We start from the raw sequence: 19,705 nt of genomic DNA on the forward strand, positions 1-19,705 counted from the left end.
ACCATGAAAACTGCCTCTGAGGCAGAAGCCTTTTATTATTCATATTGTTAAATGTGTGCCGTGCATTTGAATCAACATATCCACAGGATAGAGATAGCATCAGACATAATCACATTATCATACACTTCTAACTCTTTTTCCTCCCAAGAACATAAAATCTGTTTATATTCCACAACTATAAGACCAACACGCACTGGACCTGTCCTTCACTCAATTAAAGAAGGAAAACTCTAGTGAGGCTCTTAAGCTTTTCTGCTGGTGTCTTTTAAACAGATCCTTAGCTCTTTCCTTTGCTCCTTTGTCTTTCAGTCACCATGTACGATGAGGCGAGGGTGCCATCCCCCAAAGATGGTGCCAGTGGCGTGGCCCAGGCTGCGGTCCCAGGAGCAGGGACCGCCTCAGGAGGTCAGGCGTCTGGAGCGGTCCTACAGGTCAAAGGTCAAGATGGACCACAGAGCGCAGAGGAGGAACCCGCCTCTGTGGAGCCTGTCCTGGTGAAGAAGCCCCACAGAGAGATCCTGGACCATGAGAGGAAGAGGAGGGTGGAGCTCAAATGTATGGAGCTGCAGGAGATGATGGAGGAACAAGGGTAAGCACCAATTAAACTAACCTAACCATATTCTGACCACCAGCAAATGCACTGAGAATACTGGAGTTGAGGTAGGTCTTACATTTTTACAACTTACATTTTTCCCTCAGCAAGCCATTTTGTACAGAACAAATTGCTTCTTGACTTTCTGACTTGAATATTGCATGTATTTATAGGGAAGCTGAGAAGCTGAACATAAAATATGACTTTCCAAGCCTGTTACCTGCCAAAACAGTAAAGCAGAAAAGTGTTCAGAAGTGTTGCCAGACGCTATATTTACTGATATAGCTACAATGACATACTGTAATAAGAAAAATATTCATCATGTATAAGCTATGGATAAAACCACCTATATATAAAAATCTATAGGAAACATGCCAGTGGTTTGGAGAGGGCTGCTTGCTGAGATGAGTGTCTATTTTAGTTCAGTTCTCAGCATTCACAGGCTCTGATGGATAAGGCCTTTATGTCCTACCTCACACTAGGGAGACGTCCATGGATGGGAGGGGGGGTATCCTTATGGCGAGTAAAAATAAGAGCTGCATATGCTTCAGTCACAGCACACAGACTCGTGGGAGTTAGTTAAAAGGCTGTTGGCATTTTCAGGAGTTGCAGTTTGTAGGAGGCGATGTTGAGGCTAAAATTATTATATACCAATTGTTTTGTTTCCACTGAATGCACTGACCACAATTTAATTATTATTTAATCGTAGACAGTTGTCTTTATTTAACCCTATAAATTTGCTCCTAACCTCAGCTAGTATGTCCGATGTAAACTGAGCTGTATCATGCTCTACACAGTGGGTGAAAACACAGGGAGAGACATATTTGCTCCAAACAGTTATATTCATGTTTATATTTTGGGAATACCTCATGACCAATAACTACAAAACACAACTCCAGTTCAATAAGGCTTTAGATACATGTTCATGTTCTCTTCCCAAGAAAAGGCTGCAGTGCTACACTGTGTATGGTGCATTTTCCTTTCCAATTTTCTGCCGACTGCAGCCTTAATTGGTGCAATCGCACACAGTCCCGCCTCATGCATCTGAAACCATTTACAGGCCCCACGCTGCAGCAAGCAGCTCTCTCTGGCAGTCTCAGGGATTTTCTTCCATTTCCACTTCTAGTACTACTACTGCTGCTATTATTACTACTACTACTACTACTACTACTGCTACTACTGTTTCTACTATTACTACTCCTAATACTACTACTAATACTACTACCGCTGCTCCTACAACTATTCCTACTACTAATACTGTTACTTCTACTGTTTCTACTGTTTCTACTACTCCTAGTACTACTACTACTACTACTATTACTTCTTATACTGCTACTACTTATGCTGCTACTACTACTATTACTACTACTGCTGCTATTACTACTACAAGAACTACAACTACTACTGCTACTACTGCACCACTACTGTTGCTACTAATCAAATCAAATCAAATCAAACTTTATTTATAAAGCACTTTTCATACAAAATGCAACACAAAGTGCTTTACAGTGATTAAAAACAGTCCCGCATTTCCAACCACCCAACCACCCACCCACCAACCCAACCCCCGCACCCCCAACCCCACATAGTCAAACAACCCAAACACACACTCACATACACACAATCATGCACACACACACACACACACACACTCACACTCACACGCTAAAATACATAACCGGACACAATAAAATGTGAGGCTGAATACAGGCGAACCAGTTGAGAAAGCACCATCAGAGGAGCCGTCTGCACCGGGAGCAGAGAGACGTCCACCACCACCAGGAACCACCACAGGGTCCAGGGGAGAGATGAAGCCCAGGCACCTGAGGCCCAAGCACCATCCCTCCACCAGGAGCCCACATGACAGACCCAGCAGCCACAGCTGACCTCCACTCCCGATGCAGAGGGCTCCTACAAAGGAAACACTGGAAATCCTAAAAAATATGCCTAAGATAAATAAATATAAAATGTGTACAATAAAAACAAGTAAAAGTATAAGATTTCAATCAAAAGCTAAGCTAAAAAGGTGGGTCTTGAGCCTACTCTTAAAAACATGAACGTTCTCTGCAGCCCTGAGCTCCTCCGGCAGGCAGTTCCATAGACGAGGGCCATAGTGCTGAAAAGTACTGTTACTACTACTTTACTAGGCCCCCAAATCTCAGATATTTTTTATTCACATCACATTTGTGACTTGTAAAGTCTGGATAATCCTCGATAGATTAGGAGAGGTGGTAGTAATTGTACAAAGGTCATTCTAATTAGTCAGTGCTCCCTGGGCCGAGGGAAGAGGTGGCAGGTGTTTTTCAAGGCCAGGCCAAAGACACTTCTAAAAAGATTAGTCATATTGTTAACTTTTAAACTAAGCTGCAATTTCAGGGTGACATTAAATTTTCTACTTGAAAAGTATCCTTTTATACCACACACCATTTAAGAATTTGGTGAATTGTAACAAGGTCCTATATTGTCCTATATATATGGTTTTCAATTTAGCTGTTACCTTTTACCTTTAGTTCAGCAGGGGTCCGCAATTCCAGGGCTGAATCTATCCAAATGATTATAGTGAAGGTGTATGGAGTTTAAAAACACAGTGGGGCACTTCCTGTATTACCACATGACATGCCAAGGTGGAACAGACAAGAACACAGCCTAAATATGCAGGGTTTGTGTGTTGAACATGTGTGTGTGAATGACAGACGATGATAACATAGACAGAAAATAGCATAGCCCTTCAATGTCATACAGTGGTACATTAAGGCAAAGCTGTAAAAACTCCATGGAGACAACCTGGTGACAGATCTTCCACCAGAACACTTATAGTGCACCTTTAAAATTGTACACAAATCCTTATTCATCCATGTTTTAACTCCAAAGCCTTATACCCAATAGGATTTACTTAACAGTGACAGATGCAGCCTAAATACTAAATACTGCTGGACTTCATGAGAGGGCAATGGGGGTATATGCAGTGGTGCCATCTGTCAGGACCCCTCATCTCTGTGGACTGCAGACACCGGGGCTCTGGGACGGAAAACAATGTAGCTGTGGTTAGATATGTTCAGCTAATGATGACAGAATCCACTGGGGGCCGACAAATGCGCTGACCACAAGAAGACTGGCATACCACGCTCCTGTGTAACCAAGGCACAATTTCACTTGGCAAGCTCCTTTCCAAATTACTGTTCTTAATGTGGCTGTCAGTGCTGGATCATTTTTATATCAGATGCCCTTCCTGACACTACCCACACGTTGGCAAACTTATTTGTGACTGGCCATATTTGGATTGGTCACTATTAGAGACTGACCCATCCCCCAGACTATACTCAGCAGTAGATGCTAGGGGTGTAATGATATCCAAGTCTAACGATACGATATTGTCACGGTATGAACCTCATGGTATGATATTTATTGTGATATCATAGGAAAGCTCACAATATAATGGGGAGACTCACGATTAGAGGTGTAACAATATCCAAATCTCTTGGCATGATATTTCCACGATATACATCTCATGGTACGATATTTATTGCAACATATTGTGGCAGTTAACAAAACTGTTAATTTGCTACTTTCCTCTTAAAATGCCTTGACAAGACTTAATCCAAAGAACTAAGACTTAAAAGTGCTCAGAACTGTTATTTCTTCTTGTAGTCTACACCAAAATGGAGCAAAGGATCATGGTATATGTAGTTCCCTCTGTCTTTTTTGCTATTGCTGCACCATAACTTGTAAGAGACTTGTAATTTGATATATTGTGATGGTCCACGATATTATTGTGAGAACTTTGACGATACGATATCATGATATTTTGGTTATTGTTACATCCCTTCTAGATGCTCAAACTTTTCACATCAAGTACTGCATATGATAATAACTGGCTTTTAAAGGTCCTCTATTATACAAAATTGATTCTTGTAAACTTCAAGTCATGTTAGAACGCTGTTATCTCCTCAAACACATACCTGGAGTTGTGTTTTGTTTCATTCTCACATGTTGTTATTTGGCTGTCTACATCTCTAAAGCTCAAAATGCTCTGTTCTACCATATGATGCCATGAAGTGGTAAATATGCAAGGTTTGTGAGTTGAACATGTGTGAATGAAAGAAAACACAACAACAGGTATGTTTTTGATCACTAAAGAACATATTACTACAACATATTATTACATAAATCAGAAATAGCGTAATATGAGCCCTTTATATCTAAGCCTAAATAGGAAACTAAATCAGGGATAATGTAGTTCTAATTAATGATAAACCCAGGGTAGAACAATAACATTGCTATGTATGTTTAAATACATTTTTTTGATCTTTTGATTAGGGATGTAAAAATAACCAAAATGCTGTGATATCGTAACATCAAAGTTCTCACAATAATATTGTGGACCATCTCAATATATCCAATTACAAAATTATGGTGCAGCAATAGCTTGAAAAAAGACAGAGGGAACTACATAGACCATGATCCTTTGCTCCATTTCAGTGTAGACTACACTAAGCACTTTTAAGCCTCAGTTCTTTGGTTTAAGTCTTGTTAAGGCATTTTAAGAGGAAAAAGTAGCATATTAACAGTTTTATAAATAAATAAATATTGTACCGTGAGATGTATATTGTGAAAATATTGTACCAAGAGATTTAGATATTGTTACATCCCTAATTGTGAGCTTTCCCGCCATATCATGAGCTTTAAATATCATACTGTGAGGTTCACACCGTGATGATATCGTATTGTGAGACTTGGATAATGTTACACCTCTACTTTTGATTAAGGTACCAGCATACTACTACTATGACTTTATTGACAGAAAAACAACAAAAACAACACCCATTGCTGATCCTTCCCGCAAAATCCACTTTCACTGACATTATCTCACTCTAATTCCAACTGATAAAACTGACCCTATCTCGCAATGGAGACACACTCATCATCGGATTCTTCTTAAAGACGGGATCTCATTTGGCAGTCTCCCCTTGCTCTTCCTCTCTATTTCCTAATGTGGATTTTAAATGAGTTCTGTGTGCATGTGTGCCAGATTAACGGATCGTGCCGGGGGATAAAACACTGGGGTAGAGTCACAACAATTCCAGGGCATTAGACACAATTAAGATGGGGTTTTTTTTCACCTCTGTCTCCTCCTCCTTGTCCCGAATGATGAAGATTACGCTCTGGGATAGGTTGGATGTCTGCCCCCTCCTTTAAAGGGCTCATATTACTCTATTTTCTGATCTGTTATAATGTTGTTTCCTCATCAGAAACATACCGGGAGTTGTGTTTTGTTTCATTCACACACATTTAACACACAAATGCTGCATATTTAGGATGTGTTTTTACATGGTGTGATGTCATGTGGTAATACAGGAAGTGCTCTTCTGTGTTTTTAAAGCCCATGCACCTTCTCTTGAATCATTTGGATTTTTTCAGCTTTGGAATTGCAGATCTGAACTTAAAAAAGGTAAAAAGTACCTGTTAACTTGAAAATTATCTCTTTGTGGCATCACAAGGTGGAACAGACCTTTTTGAGCCTTGGAGGTGTAGTCAGATTAATAATAAAGAGCTCAAACATGTGTGAAAGAAAAAAAAAATACAACTCAGGGTATGTTTTTGATGATTTAACAGCATTCTAACATGGCTTAAAGCTCACAGGAATCAATTTTGCGTAATATAGGACCTTTAAACCTGACAGACTCCTCTCCCTTCATATTTCCCAGCATGCACTTCTTTTGAGCTGTGCTAAATAGGCTGTCAGGAGTGATGGCTTCACCTTGGGAGCCAATTAGAATGGTCCTTCAATTAAGAGAGGGTGTATCTTGCTGTCTGCTGTACAAAGGTCTATAGTGGTCCGTAAGTGCTCTGGGGCACAGCGGGGGGCTTTGGCCTTTATGTACATGAGCTGGGCTGGAGGTTAGACCGTGGATTCATTTGTACAGGGCTCAGAGCAGAGCTAAAGAGCAAGAGGGGCTTTCTGTAGTGTCAGTGTTCATAATGAGAGAGCGAATGTAGAGCTATTGATGCTTTGCAGTGACATCATGCTGGGGGTGTTCTACATTTATGTGTATCAATAGGAGGTTTCAGATGAGAGTTTACTGAATATTGGAAATACAGCTAGGCAATATTTTTCTCTCTCTCTTCCTTTTTAAAAACTAAATAAAATTTGTTGGTCATTATTGATTCTCTGAACATAGACAAGACAGACTACTAATCAGCTCCATTATGTAACAGAAAATTAGCCAAATTTAGTATGAACTCCAAACCTCATGCTTTTACTGACAAAGGAATTAGAAAAAAGAAATTATGACTCTGAAAAAGACTGTTTGTGGTTAAAATGATAAACCCCTAATTATTAAACTATTTGGTTGAACGATGAAGATGCATAATAAAAGGTTTCACATCTTGTAAATAATAATCAAAATCTGCTTAAACATTGCTTTGTATTGTTGTGTATTCAAAACATTCACTACATCATCAAAATCAACTTGTGTTTAGTGAAGTTGCGTACATGGGCACATAGGACCCTATCTGACAGTGGTAAAGAATTTATATGTGTGCGTAATTGTTTTCTGATTATACAGTGTCTTACAGATTAGGGATGAACTATTTGGGAATTTTTTATTTTTTTTGACAAGCGTTGTGATTGTGGTTAGATTTGCGATTCATGTTTTAATAATGAGATTCTGTTCAAAGTTCACATTTTAAATACAGAAGAACAGAACTGAAGTACGAACTGACAAACTAGTTTTTATGCAGAATGAGACCTTTTCTTTTGAGGGAAGGAAGTTATGGTACTTCTTCCAAATTATTTGCAATTTGCTCATTTCCTTCATTTACATTCAGATTTAGATTTGATTGTGATTAATTTTGAAGCCTGACTCGATCCAGGAAGTACGAGCACATGCATCCTGTGCTCAGGTTTCGGCACTTCCAGTGAGAGAATAGACTTTAAAGCAGCTCTGCTTGAGCACAAGTCTCTTTATGGCCTAGCAACAAAGTACATCTGTGACATGTTAGTGCCATATGAACCATCTCGCACTCTGAGGACCTCAGAGACCGGCCTCCTGCTGGTGTCCAGAGTCAGGACTAAACATGGGGAGTCAGCATTTCAGATTCATGCAGCTAAAACCTGGAACAGTCTTCCTGAACATGTGAGACAGACTTCTACTTTGACGCTGTTTAAATCTAAGCTCAGAATAGTTCTGTTTTGCTGCATATGTCTGATAAGTTTTCATTCTGCACTCTTCTCTCTCATTATCTCTCATTTAATGTCTCTCTCTTTTTAATTTTATGATGATTAATTATGTTTTGGTTTCTTTGCATTTTAATGTATTTCTTATTCTGTAAGGCACTTTTAATTACTTTGAGTATGAATTGTGCTATACAAATAAACTTGCCTTGCCTTGAAGCCCTATTACAGCTGGTATATATCCTGATATTTTTACACCATACCACAAAGTCCTGCTGAAACAGACTTGGCAGACGTAATAGATTATATTATGTCATATTATAACATATTGCTGCAGCCTGCCAACCTTCCAACTGACTCATATCTTACAGTACTTATTTCGTGTGGTGCCAGGGCCTCTTTGAGCTAAATAGACTCCTTTAAGACATGTAATGCTGTTACCTCACCAAAAACATACCTGGAGTTGTGTTTTTGTTTTTGATGAGGAAACAACTTTATAACATAGATCAGAAAATAGTGCAATAGTGCCCTTTAAACACAAGAAAAGCTATATAAAATTTATATACACTGGCAAAAGCAGAAAAAAGGATAGTAGCCTCAACACTAACAAATCTCTCTGTGTTTTGCTTATGTATGCATCATTGTGTAATCCATGTATGTATTTATCATATGTGGTACAGTGGATGGGAATAGAGTACATCTCCCTGTATGCTCGACCAAGCAGATAAATTGGATGTGCGTTTGTATATTGAAAAATGAATGTGTTATTTTTAAGGCGAGGCTACGAGTGTTGCCCTGGCGACTTTCAGGGCCCATATTACGTTATTTCTGGATCTATGTTATAATGTATCCTCAACAAAAACATACCTGGAGGTGTAATTTGTTTCATTCACATGTTTAAGACACAAACCCTGTATACAGTCTGAGTTCGGAAAACACTCTGTTCCACCTTGTGATGTCATGTGATAATACAGGAACTACTCCACTCTGTTTTTAAACTGCATACACCTTCATTTGAATCATATGGATGATTTTGACCCTGAAATTGCCAATCTCTACTGAACTAAACGTAAATGGTAGCTGTTAACTTGAAAACTACTGCTTCATGACATCACTAGGTGAAAGAGAGCATTTTTGAACTTCAGACAGACTAATAAAGTAGAGTTACTCATGTGTGAATGAACCAAAGCACAACTCCAGCTATGTTTTTGATGAGGTAACAGCATTGTAACATGGCTTAAAGCTCACATGAGTCAAAGTTGCGTAATATAAGACCTTTTAACATAGATGACAGAGTTGCTACTCTTAAATTCTCTCAAGCTCTTAAGTCAAATGCTTTTATAGTGATTTGGAAGAGTTGGAGGAAGCGTCTGGGGAGACTGCTACTAGACTGCTAGAATTATGCACTAAATGTGACCTACATCATCCTCATCATTGGCTGCTGCTTAGACCCTATATATAGCCTATATATTCATAATCCTACCATAACTTCTTCCCTTCTGGGTTTTTCTTTATGATGCCCCAAGAGCTAATTAAGTTCCAAGTGATTTGCATATTAATTTGACATAGTTGGCACACCCTCGTCCCTGATGCTTAGTTACTTAAATGTTGCTATAACTCACCATGACACAATCATCACATTTAAAATAGGTTTGACACAACTCTATAACATTAAAGGTGCACTATGTAACTTTTCTGGTAGAGGGTCCACCACCTGCTTGACTACATGTAGATATTGTTTTTCCTGGATTATTAACTATCTCCATGGAGATAAGCAGGCCACATCACTAGGCCAAGTTACATGTCAGATCTGTGGAGATGTGGGCCTGCTCACAGTAGTTGCGCAGTGCACCATTAAACTAGTGAAATTAATACAATTTTTACTATACTGATTTCTCTGTATCATGGGAAATTAACATAACTTAAAGCCACAGTATGTAACTATGAAGCAAAAAAATAAATAAAAAAATTTAAAAAAACAGACTAAGGGCGCACTCATACTAGTCTGGCCCACACTCACCAGGCCACAGCCTGATGACATCAACACATGGCGCTGTTTGTTTACATGTCACACAGTGACAAACAAACAGAGGCGAGAGCTTTGGCCCACCTCCTCCAATCGTGCCGAAGTCCCAACCATGCCGTGCCTGGGCACGGTTCAGTGGCGTTCACACTGGACAAACATATCGTACTTTAGGGGCTATCTGTGCTTGGGCACAGTTCTAAACTCCTACTGTGAGTGCACCCTAAAATATAAGCATGTTTTGTCAAAGTTTTGTTTTTTTTCCATTTTGGTTGTTTTTATTGCACTCAAACACTTGTGTCCTTACTATGAACTTGCATCTCCACAAACTTGACTCTTATTTGGCCTGGCAGAGTGCCTCTTCCTGCTTATCTCAAGGGAAATGTTGTTCCTTTTGCTATAATCTTCCACAGTACAGCAATAAACTTATTTATCTCCAAGGAAAATGTTCTTGGAATTGTGCAGGTGATGTGCTACCTCCAGAAAGTTCCATACTGCATCTATAACAACAAATTTGCATATTTCACAATATACAATCACATAAATAACCTTGTGAAGAGAGAGCTATAAATATCACATACTTTAGGTCCATTAAAGGACCTATATTATGCAAAATTGACTCTTGTATGATTTAAGCCATGTTATAATACTGTTACCTCATCAAAACCCAGAGGTTTTTTTGTTTGTTTTTTTCATCCAAAGCCGTAAATGCTCTCTTCCACCTTGTGATGTCATGAAGTGGTAGTTTTCAAGTTAACACCTGCCGTTTACCTTTAGTTCAGTAGGGTTAGGCAATCAGAGAGTTGAAATCATTCAAATGATTCTAAAGAGAGTGAACTCAGCCTAAACATGCAGGATTTGTGTGTTAAACATGAATGAAACAAAACACAATTCCAGGTATGTTTGTGAAGAGGAAACAACATTCTAACAGAGGTCAGAAAATAGCGTAACATGAGCCCTTTAAAGAATTGCAGGCTACTGAAAATGACTGTGTGTGCGAGTACTGATGAAGGCTTCACTATAAACCCTGATGGAAAAGCATTTGAGAAAGGATGACCCCTTTTGTCCCCTGTAACAGAGGGGGGCCCGCAGCCTATCTAGTGATCAACGAGAGACAAAACTGCCCTGGATTGTCGCGTTATAGCAGGGTAACAACAAAATGAGCAATCAGAAAGAGTGTCTTGTTCTGAACATTGATCTGTTTAAACCATGGGGGAGGTGAAAAGGCCAGCTGATGTTGAGAGAGGAACGTCTAGTCTTCATTTTCTTTTCTTTGTGTTTGGTGCTAGCTGCTACATGCTATCTAACCAGGCAATCTATGACGGTGGAGAGCTTCTATTGAATCCTCTTCACTTGAGAGCTGGTGGTCTTGGCAGGTCATTTTAATTCTGCCCCTGAAATAGAAACACATGAGTTGGTTTCTACAGCATCTGAGCTAGCTAAACTTATTGCAGTAGAACGTAACAAAGTATAAGTATTAAAGTATTGTATTTAAAGGTGCATTGGGTAAGTTTTCTGTGTAGGGTCCATCAAATGCTTGTCTCCATGGAGATGTTTCACAGTATGGTTAGGGGTGTCAAATTATCGCGTTAATTGCGATTAATTAATTACAGTCATATTTAGCGCGTTATGTTTTTTAATCGCGTTAATGTCATTTTTAATCTCTAACTTTACTGTTTCTGTATGCGAGTTGCTTTATTATAAAATCTGTTTTTATGTGTTGTTGGGACAACAACACACACACAAAAAACACATTAATTATTTTTTTATTTCGGTAATTCCACTCAATGCCGGAAACCCACAACAAAACGCGCGCAGTAAGAGCGATGCAAACGTCATGTTAACGTTTGCGGCGTCAGTCGCACAATGGACGAGGTCGAAGAGCCAGTAGAACAGAAGCAGCAGTGCACAGGTAAAAACACAATCGTGTCTTGGAAATTATTCTCCCGACGTGAAATATAAAAGAAAATAACAAATATAAAATCGCCTACAACTTAAATGTCACTGGTGAAAACAACCTGCATAGACTCATGATGTCTGCACTACTGTCCTATAGTGACCTGCCACATGAGGGGACACGCACACAAACACACACAAATACACACAAACACAAACACACACCTTCATCATCGTCATCAACCTGAGAACGCGCGGACCACGTTTCTTTCCGTAGTTACTGCGCGGACACCGATGTGCTCCCGTGCGCCGCGTACGTTTTCTCGCGTACGCTGCGTAAACCGCGCTTCCTCCTGTGCGCCTCTAAACCAGAACTAACACCAAGACTGAAACCGGGACTAACCCAGTCCAGGACTAAACCAGGACTAAACCAGGACTAAAACCAGAACTAAAACCAGTGATCTCATATATAAAGCATTTCTCTATCAATAATATTTTTAATATGGTTAAGGAAAGACTGGACTTTTTATTGTCTTTAAGTAGACAAAAGTTATTATGTTCAGATTTCCTAGTCTTTGCTACTTTACAGCAAACAGTTTCTTATTCATGGAGACTTGGGCTCAACAGTCAATTTGGAGAGATTTGTTAAACAATAAATGACTTTATAAAGTCACTTTTTTTTGTTCTATATCAGTCTTTTGATCTGCCACAATAATGTAATAATGAATTTAAATGAAAATACCTCAACTTGAAGGCTTTTCTCAGCATTTTTTAGGTGAGATTAAAAAGAGATTAATTAGATTAATTAATTACAGATCATAATTAATTAATCTCTCAATTTTTTTAATCGCATGACAGCACTAAGTATGGTATTAAACTTTTCTACTTTCATGGAGCACAAACCAAACCAAGTTACAGGTCAGATCTAGGTTTGCCAACTCCTGAAAAATAAATAAGGGACACCTCATTGGTAGGCCAGTGTCCTGTCGATTTGAGCTACCCCTAAGCGCTGTTCCAGTCTAAATGCCTTTGATTTGAGCTCCTGAGGCAGAAGTGGAGTAACAAGTCACATTTTAAAAGTGTATTGGTTTTATTGTATGTTTTGACCAGTTAAGCGTGTAAACATGGACATGTGTGTGTTAGATTTGCAGTAGAATACCTATGTTAGGCCGAAGGTAGCTCATTTCGACGGCGCAACCAACTTCGATAGAACACCGTAAAGCACTGTCAACACCACTGTCATCCACGCTGCTTTGCTGTTTTTCTGTATCTTCTTCGCCATGCAAGCAACCTCGACCAATGAGATCATGAGCGGGATGTGAGTGTGCTGTCGGCTCGTTGGTCACAGAGCAGGAGAGGCTGAGAATACCTTTACTGTAAATTTTCATATAAAGCGCTATTCCATTGACTACACACGATTTTTGATTCTCACGGTAATACTCAACAAAGTGCGTCCCTTTTCAGCTCAATACAGGACGTTTACTTTTGTTTCTGAATACGGGACAATTCCGTTTTTCAAGGGATGGTTGGCAACCCTAGTCAGATCTGTGGAGAGGCAACCACGCTCACAGTCAGAATGCCTGTTTTTTCTGGTATTTTCTGTAATTTAATACATGTAAGATAAAGCTGTTTAATGTCATACTGTGGAATATTCCATGCAGGGCAGTGAACAAGCAGGTGAAAGACCCCCAGCGAAAAAGTTACATAGTGCACCTTTAAGTGTAAATTTTTGGAAGATTTTAAAGTGGATACTTTTTACTTTTAATTCATTACAGAGCAGGTATCTGTTCTTTCTACTCTACATGTTTTAACTGGATTGAAAAGTAAGACCTGTGAAGCCTGAAGGGTTTATTTTTAACATGTTCATAGTCTGAACAAACACAAATATACAAAAAATAAAAACCGAACTGAAAAAATGATGTTGAACCAAATCCAGCCTAAATTCTTTTCAAAATCAGTACATTTGAAGCTCAGATCTCAATATTGGTGTGAAATACTTTTACTTTTTACTCTGTAAGTCCTTTTTTGCTCTGGTATCTGTACTTTTACTGAAGTATACAAAATGGAGTACATCTTCCCCCACTGCTGTATTGGCATTGGTCCACACATTAGGCCAGTCTCTTGATAGCTGCCGTGTTTTGAACGTTTTAAAGGAGAGGAGCCAGGGGATGACTTGAGGAAAAAGCCTCTCTCAGGTATTGGGCTTGACTGCGTACAGACAGAGCCACATGCGCATCAAATCGATCACTATCAGCTTGAACACCACAACTATTCATTTCCCCAAGACCGAGTTAATGGACCAAATCGCTGGCTTCTCAGAGCTGTCTAATTACTCCAATCAACTTCTTTAATCGTGGTAATTTTTCATGGTGTGGGGGCCGGTGGGGAGGCCCTGCTGCTAATCCATGTAGCCTGTCCTTCTTCATTCAATTCAATGTGATGTGTGGTTTTCGGAAATAAGGTGGAATAGCTTTGATTGGCGCCACTGAATCACTTCTAAAGATGGGAGCGCAGGTTGTTTTTTGCACGAAATTGCAACGCTTTGCTCGCTCAGAGGTGTGGAAAGTACTTACCCATAGTCAGATAGTGTCACGGATTACTATGATCAAGCTAGGAATCGAAAATGAAGTGCGCATTAGCTTTATTGGTAGCGATGGGAGGAGGAAAGCAGGCGCAATTTTCTCAATTTTGGGTGAAAACACTTTGAGTACATGTATATTATATTATATTTCCCTTGTTGTAAAAGTTGTTGTGGTAGAGCAGGAAGCTGTCTCTTTGTGAAAACGTTTATTTCACTTTCAAGTAAATGAGGTGTTATTGACAAGCAGCAAAGTAATGTATCTCTCGTTTAATCTAAAAGCCCCCATTGACTAAAGCATAATTTAGCAACTGCAGTTTGTACAATTTAACAGCTCCCTCTTTTCCTTTATAAAATGAGCTTATTCTGAGACAAAGTAATTTAAAAACTATTTACCTACACAAAAAGAAGCAAAAAGCGTCCACACATCTTCATTAGACAGCCATGTTTGTCAAAGGGTCTAAACTACAGCAGGTAATCCACTTTGAAACCAAAGCAAAGCCTGTTTCTATAAAAGTTACCAAGCTTTGTCAGGAGTGGGCCGGTCTATGCGTGATGTCTTTGTAGTGAGCATTAGCCGGTGGCAGGGCAGAACAGATGGCAAGAGGGGAGTCAGCGGGCTTCACAGCTGGAATAAGTGTTAATTAAATGTACAGAGAAAAGCGCTCTTGTTTTCTCCTAACTCTGCCAATCATCTAATGTTAGTCATAGCATGCTGTCAGTTTTGGTCTTCACAGAGATGACCATTCACACTGTAATGAGACACAGGAAGGATTCTGTTTGGATCTGCAGCACTGTGAAGCTAGATTTGTGAATGTTTTTGTTGAATTCCAAAATATGAACTTCATTTTCAAGTGAATAAATATGGAGACGCTCTATTGACTGTACCGCTGAAAATTTGTGTTTCTAGTTCGGCAAAGAAAACCAAATAGTCAATATCAATTTGTTATTCACTGAACCATTCTGGATGTTTTGACAATATCTGCTATTTCATATCATGTAAAAGGCAAACTCTACAAGATAAGAATAGAATATAAAATTCACTGTTCAAAAGAGACTATTCATACACATTACAAGATTCAAGTATATAATTTATGATATAAAAAGTGCTGGAAAAAGGTGTTTAAAAATGAAAGGAAAAAACATGTTAAAGGTGTACTGTACAGTCGTCCCTCACTATAATGCGGTTCACATTTCGAAGCCTTGCTGTATCGCAGATTTTTTTTTTTTTTTTGTGCAATTTTGCATGCTTTTTTTTTTTTTTTTTTTTGTTTTTTTTTACAGTGTATGAACATGCATTGTGTTCCTCCCGCTGCATCCTGATTGGCTAAAGGACTGTAGACCACTGTCAATCAGTCTCCTCCATGCCGTGTGTCCTGTACAGTACATAATGTGTTCAGCTGCCAAATTTACATAAATGTTCAATCTCTAACAGTGTGACTCTGAAGTGCTGTTTGTATGTAAGTTTTCTCCCCGCCAAAATTCACAATGTTGATGAAACGTTCTGCACCAACAAAGGCTCCTGAGGTCGCACCCAAAAGGCAGAGGAAGATGCTAACCATCGTACAAAAAGTTGGACTTCTGGACATGCTGAAGGAACGTAGAAGTTATGCGGCTGTAGGGCTGATAGAATCATAAATAGAAAGGCTTAATGCCATACTGTGAAACATTCCAGACAAAGTAATAGCATCTCCATCAAGAAAAGCATTTGACGGACGCTCCACCTGAAAACTTAAACAAAGCACTTTTAACTTTGTTTTGTGCAATTGTGCAATATTGCTTTAATAGTTATACCAATCCTTAATTGTAACTAATAATTATAATAATCTGACTTTGCCTATGAGAGTTCTACAACAGAATTTCAGTCTTCCTCTTAAAGTCATCTTTGCCTTTAAAAATTCTGACATGGCCGCTCACCCACAGCTTTATCAATTGCTATCTGCTGTAAAATGTTTTTCAGACTCACAGATTCTAAGGATATTTTTTCCATATAGCTTTCTTTCACCATTGATATTTTTCTTGGATAAAACTTCTGAATGCTCACTCCATCTCTGCATGTTTCCCAAATGGACTTGAATTCACCTCCAAATGCCAGGCTCTTCACAAGAAAGCAGAGTATCTTAAAAAAAAAGTGTGATAAAAAGACCAGCCAAGACAGGGAGGTTGTGTAGGTCAAATTCAAACAGAGATTTCCGTTTCACACATTTGACCCTTTCTTTTTGTGTCTTCAATGGACTGCAGACAAAGATGGCTTCAGGCTCTAACTGCTCAGAAAACGGCTTGAAGAGACAGACCTATAGCTCTGTCCATGTTTCTGGACAAAGTGCAGCCAGGATCATCTCTGATTTTTCCCATTGTATGTCCATCTTGAGAGTGAGACTGACAGGAGTGGGCGTAGAAATGTAGACTTTAATGTGTAATGATAGGTGGTGCAGTCCATGAATAGCTAGCTCTCATTCGCGGCTGCATTGTGCTGAGTTGACAGGTGCTGGAGTGGGGAGATTGCAGTACAGCGGCAGGTGCTGATGGACCTGTCAAATAGGGCTTGCTTATACCTCAAATTTGGGCTATCTTCCAGCTATTTCAGCTCTCTATCACACTTGTCCTAATCTCATTCTCCTCGCTGTAGACGGGTTGAGATATGGAAGTACAAGATATGGGATTCTATATTTAATCTGAGGAGAGCAAACACTCGGCAGGGGTAATGTACTTTTCACGGTCAAATGTGCTCCCGTAATTCACAGATTAGTTCATAGAGAGAAACCCAGGATTTTCAGTTATACAATTACCGCTGCTGCTGCTGCTCATTATGGCAGGCATCACTATCTAATGTGAACAGTTTACAGTCCGGTCAATTTAAAAATGTTATACTTATAGTTTAAATAATGTAAAGGTAGACAACTATTAGGTCACATTTTGTGCAATACATTGCTATTGAGCATGTATATATCCATCCATCCATCCATTTTCATCCGCTTATCCGGGGCCGGGTCGCGGGGGCAGCAATCTAACCAGGGACTCCCAAACTTCCATCACCCCAGGCACGTCCTCCAGCTACTCCCTGGGAACCCCGAGGCGTTCCCAGGCCAGCCAAGAGACATAGTCCCTCCTGCGTGTCCTGGGTCTTCCCCGGGGACTCCTCCCGGTGGGACATGCCCAGAACACCTCCCGAGGGAGGCGTCCAGGAGGCATCCGGAACAGATGCCCGAGCCACCTCAACTGGCTCCTCTCGACGTGGAGAAGCAGTGGTTCTACTCCGAGCTCCTCCCGTGTGACTGAGCTCCTCACCCTATCTCTAAGGGAGCACCCAGCCACCCTGCGAAGGAAACTCATTTCGAGCGCTTGTATCCGCGATCTCGTCCTTTCGGTCATTACCCAGAGCTCATGACCATAGGTGAGAGTAGGAACGAAGACTGACCGGTAAATCGAGAGCTTCGCCTTTCGGCTCAGCTCCCTCTTCACCACAACGGTCCGATACATCGACCTCATCACTGCAGACGCTGCACCGATCCGCCTGTCAATCTCACGTTCCGTCCTTCCCTCACTCATGGACAAGACCCCGAGATACTTGAACTCCTCCACTTGAGGCAAAGACTCCCCACCCACCCAGAGAGGTGGGTATATATATATATATATATATATATATATATATATATATATATATATATATATATATATATAAACCCACCTCTTTTTTTTTTTATCATAGTAACATGCTGTTGTTGTGTCCATGGGCAACAACCTTCCTTATGTACAAAACAGGGACTGCGCCAGACATTTTTGGGTGGAAGAGCTATGGGGTGCTAAGTTCTTCAGTGTTTGTGCTCACTTAACATGTTGACTGTTTCTGGATGTGAGTGCACCCCAACCCCCAACCGTGCCTGCTTTGGTGTTTTAAACTAGTTTAAATGTAGTTAGCCCCTGTAGTGATTTATCTTTTATTGTAATCTCATTTTGACACTCCGTGGTTTCCATTTGAATGCTTTTAGTCAAGATTGAATGTCCGATGAAAATGGGGCAAATCTTTGGAGGAGCTATGGGGGTGCATTGGTGCAATGGCCATTCGAGGCAAAGCTAGTGCCCCCTCAAGCCCCCACCTTCCCCCTCCTGGTGCCGCACCTGGTGAAAGTGTGTGAGTCACTGATCAGTTGTGGTTGGAGGTGCTGTAGGCGCAGACTGGCAGCCACACTTCAACCAGTTTAGCCCAGTACAGCTATGATGACAAAAACAGCTTAAGACAACTGAGTGTGGGAGTGAATGATGGGCCTACCTTAGCACTTTGATGCTCTTGTCAGGCTTGTAAAGGCATCATGTAAATCTAAGTTAGTCATTTTCTTTTTATGAATAGGATTAAAAGTGAAGGGAGGCATTTGGCAAACGGTCAGAGATGTGACTTAAAAATTAAAAGGTACAAGAGACTTGCCCTGCATACAGCAACATGGAAGCATTTCTAAATTAGTAGTTTGAACCTTCATTTCGCTGGCCTAATAAGTCCCTATGTCATTTTGGCCAAATTGAGTTTCTTGTCTCATTTTACTTTTACGTCTTACATATTCCAGACCCTGTTGCATCTGTTGGTGTCATTGGCTTTGTAATTGATCAATCAAAACAAAGAGATTTACAAACAAATAAACAAAACAAAACAAAACAAAAACGTGAACTGCTTTTTTCATCTTATTGAAATAATATGTTTACTTTGTATTTTCCTGAAAACCTTCAAAAATGACTTAAGAAATGATCCTAATAATGATCATGTAATAGATTTTTCTGTATGTAGGTATCAAAAAACAAAACTTTACAATGCAGTGCAGTCAGTGGTTGTGTTCACATCTGATTATTATCTGATTCTGGACATTTAAGATTATTTAAATAACATGTAAAGCACAAAATCGCATATATCAAAGGAACCATAAGCAGAGAAAAATTTGATGATTTTGCTGTTTTTATAGTCTTATAATTTTAAAAAACTGATGATAAACATATTTTTAGTACACATAGCTATAGATTCTCCCCTTAAAGTTCCCGTATTAGGCAAACTTGAATCTATGAGCTTTAAGGCACATTATAATGTTGTTACTTCCTCAAAAACATACCTGGAGTTGTGTTTTGTTTCATTCACACATGTTTGAGTAATCCTTTATTATTAGTCTGTAGTAGTAGCAGTAGTAGTTTTCACAGCTAAGTTTTAACTTTAGTTCAGTAGAGACTGGTTAAAATAATCCAGATGATTCTAGTGAAGGTGTATGGAGTTTAAAAACACAGTGGAGTACTTCCTGTACTATCACATGACATCACAAGGTAGAACAGTGTTAGGAGAAGATCTCAGCCTAATAAGCAGAGTTGGTGTGTTTAAACATGTGTGAATACATGTGCGAAATACAACTCCAAGTATGTTTTTGATGAGAAAACAATACACCAGAAAATAGTGTAATATGGGCCCTG

The 19,705-nt window shown here is 39.6% G+C and overlaps 1 protein-coding gene across 1 annotated transcript in view; it reads left to right on the plus strand.

The window, feature by feature from the left end:
• The first annotated feature begins 314 nt into the window (after positions 1–314).
• srrm3 (serine/arginine repetitive matrix 3) overlaps positions 315–19,705 on the plus strand; it is a 50,863-nt gene continuing 31,472 nt past the window's right edge. Inside the window, exon 1 of the mRNA XM_020930190.1 lies at positions 315–589. Coding sequence (XP_020785849.1) covers positions 315–589 — 275 coding nt within the window. The remainder of the gene's footprint in view (positions 590–19,705) is intronic.

This window comes from Boleophthalmus pectinirostris, unplaced genomic scaffold (genome assembly GCF_026225935.1).
Source record: "Boleophthalmus pectinirostris isolate CB_2022bp ecotype Guang Dong unplaced genomic scaffold, ASM2622593v1 HiC_scaffold_12, whole genome shotgun sequence".
Lineage (NCBI taxonomy): Eukaryota > Metazoa > Chordata > Actinopteri > Gobiiformes > Gobiidae > Boleophthalmus > Boleophthalmus pectinirostris.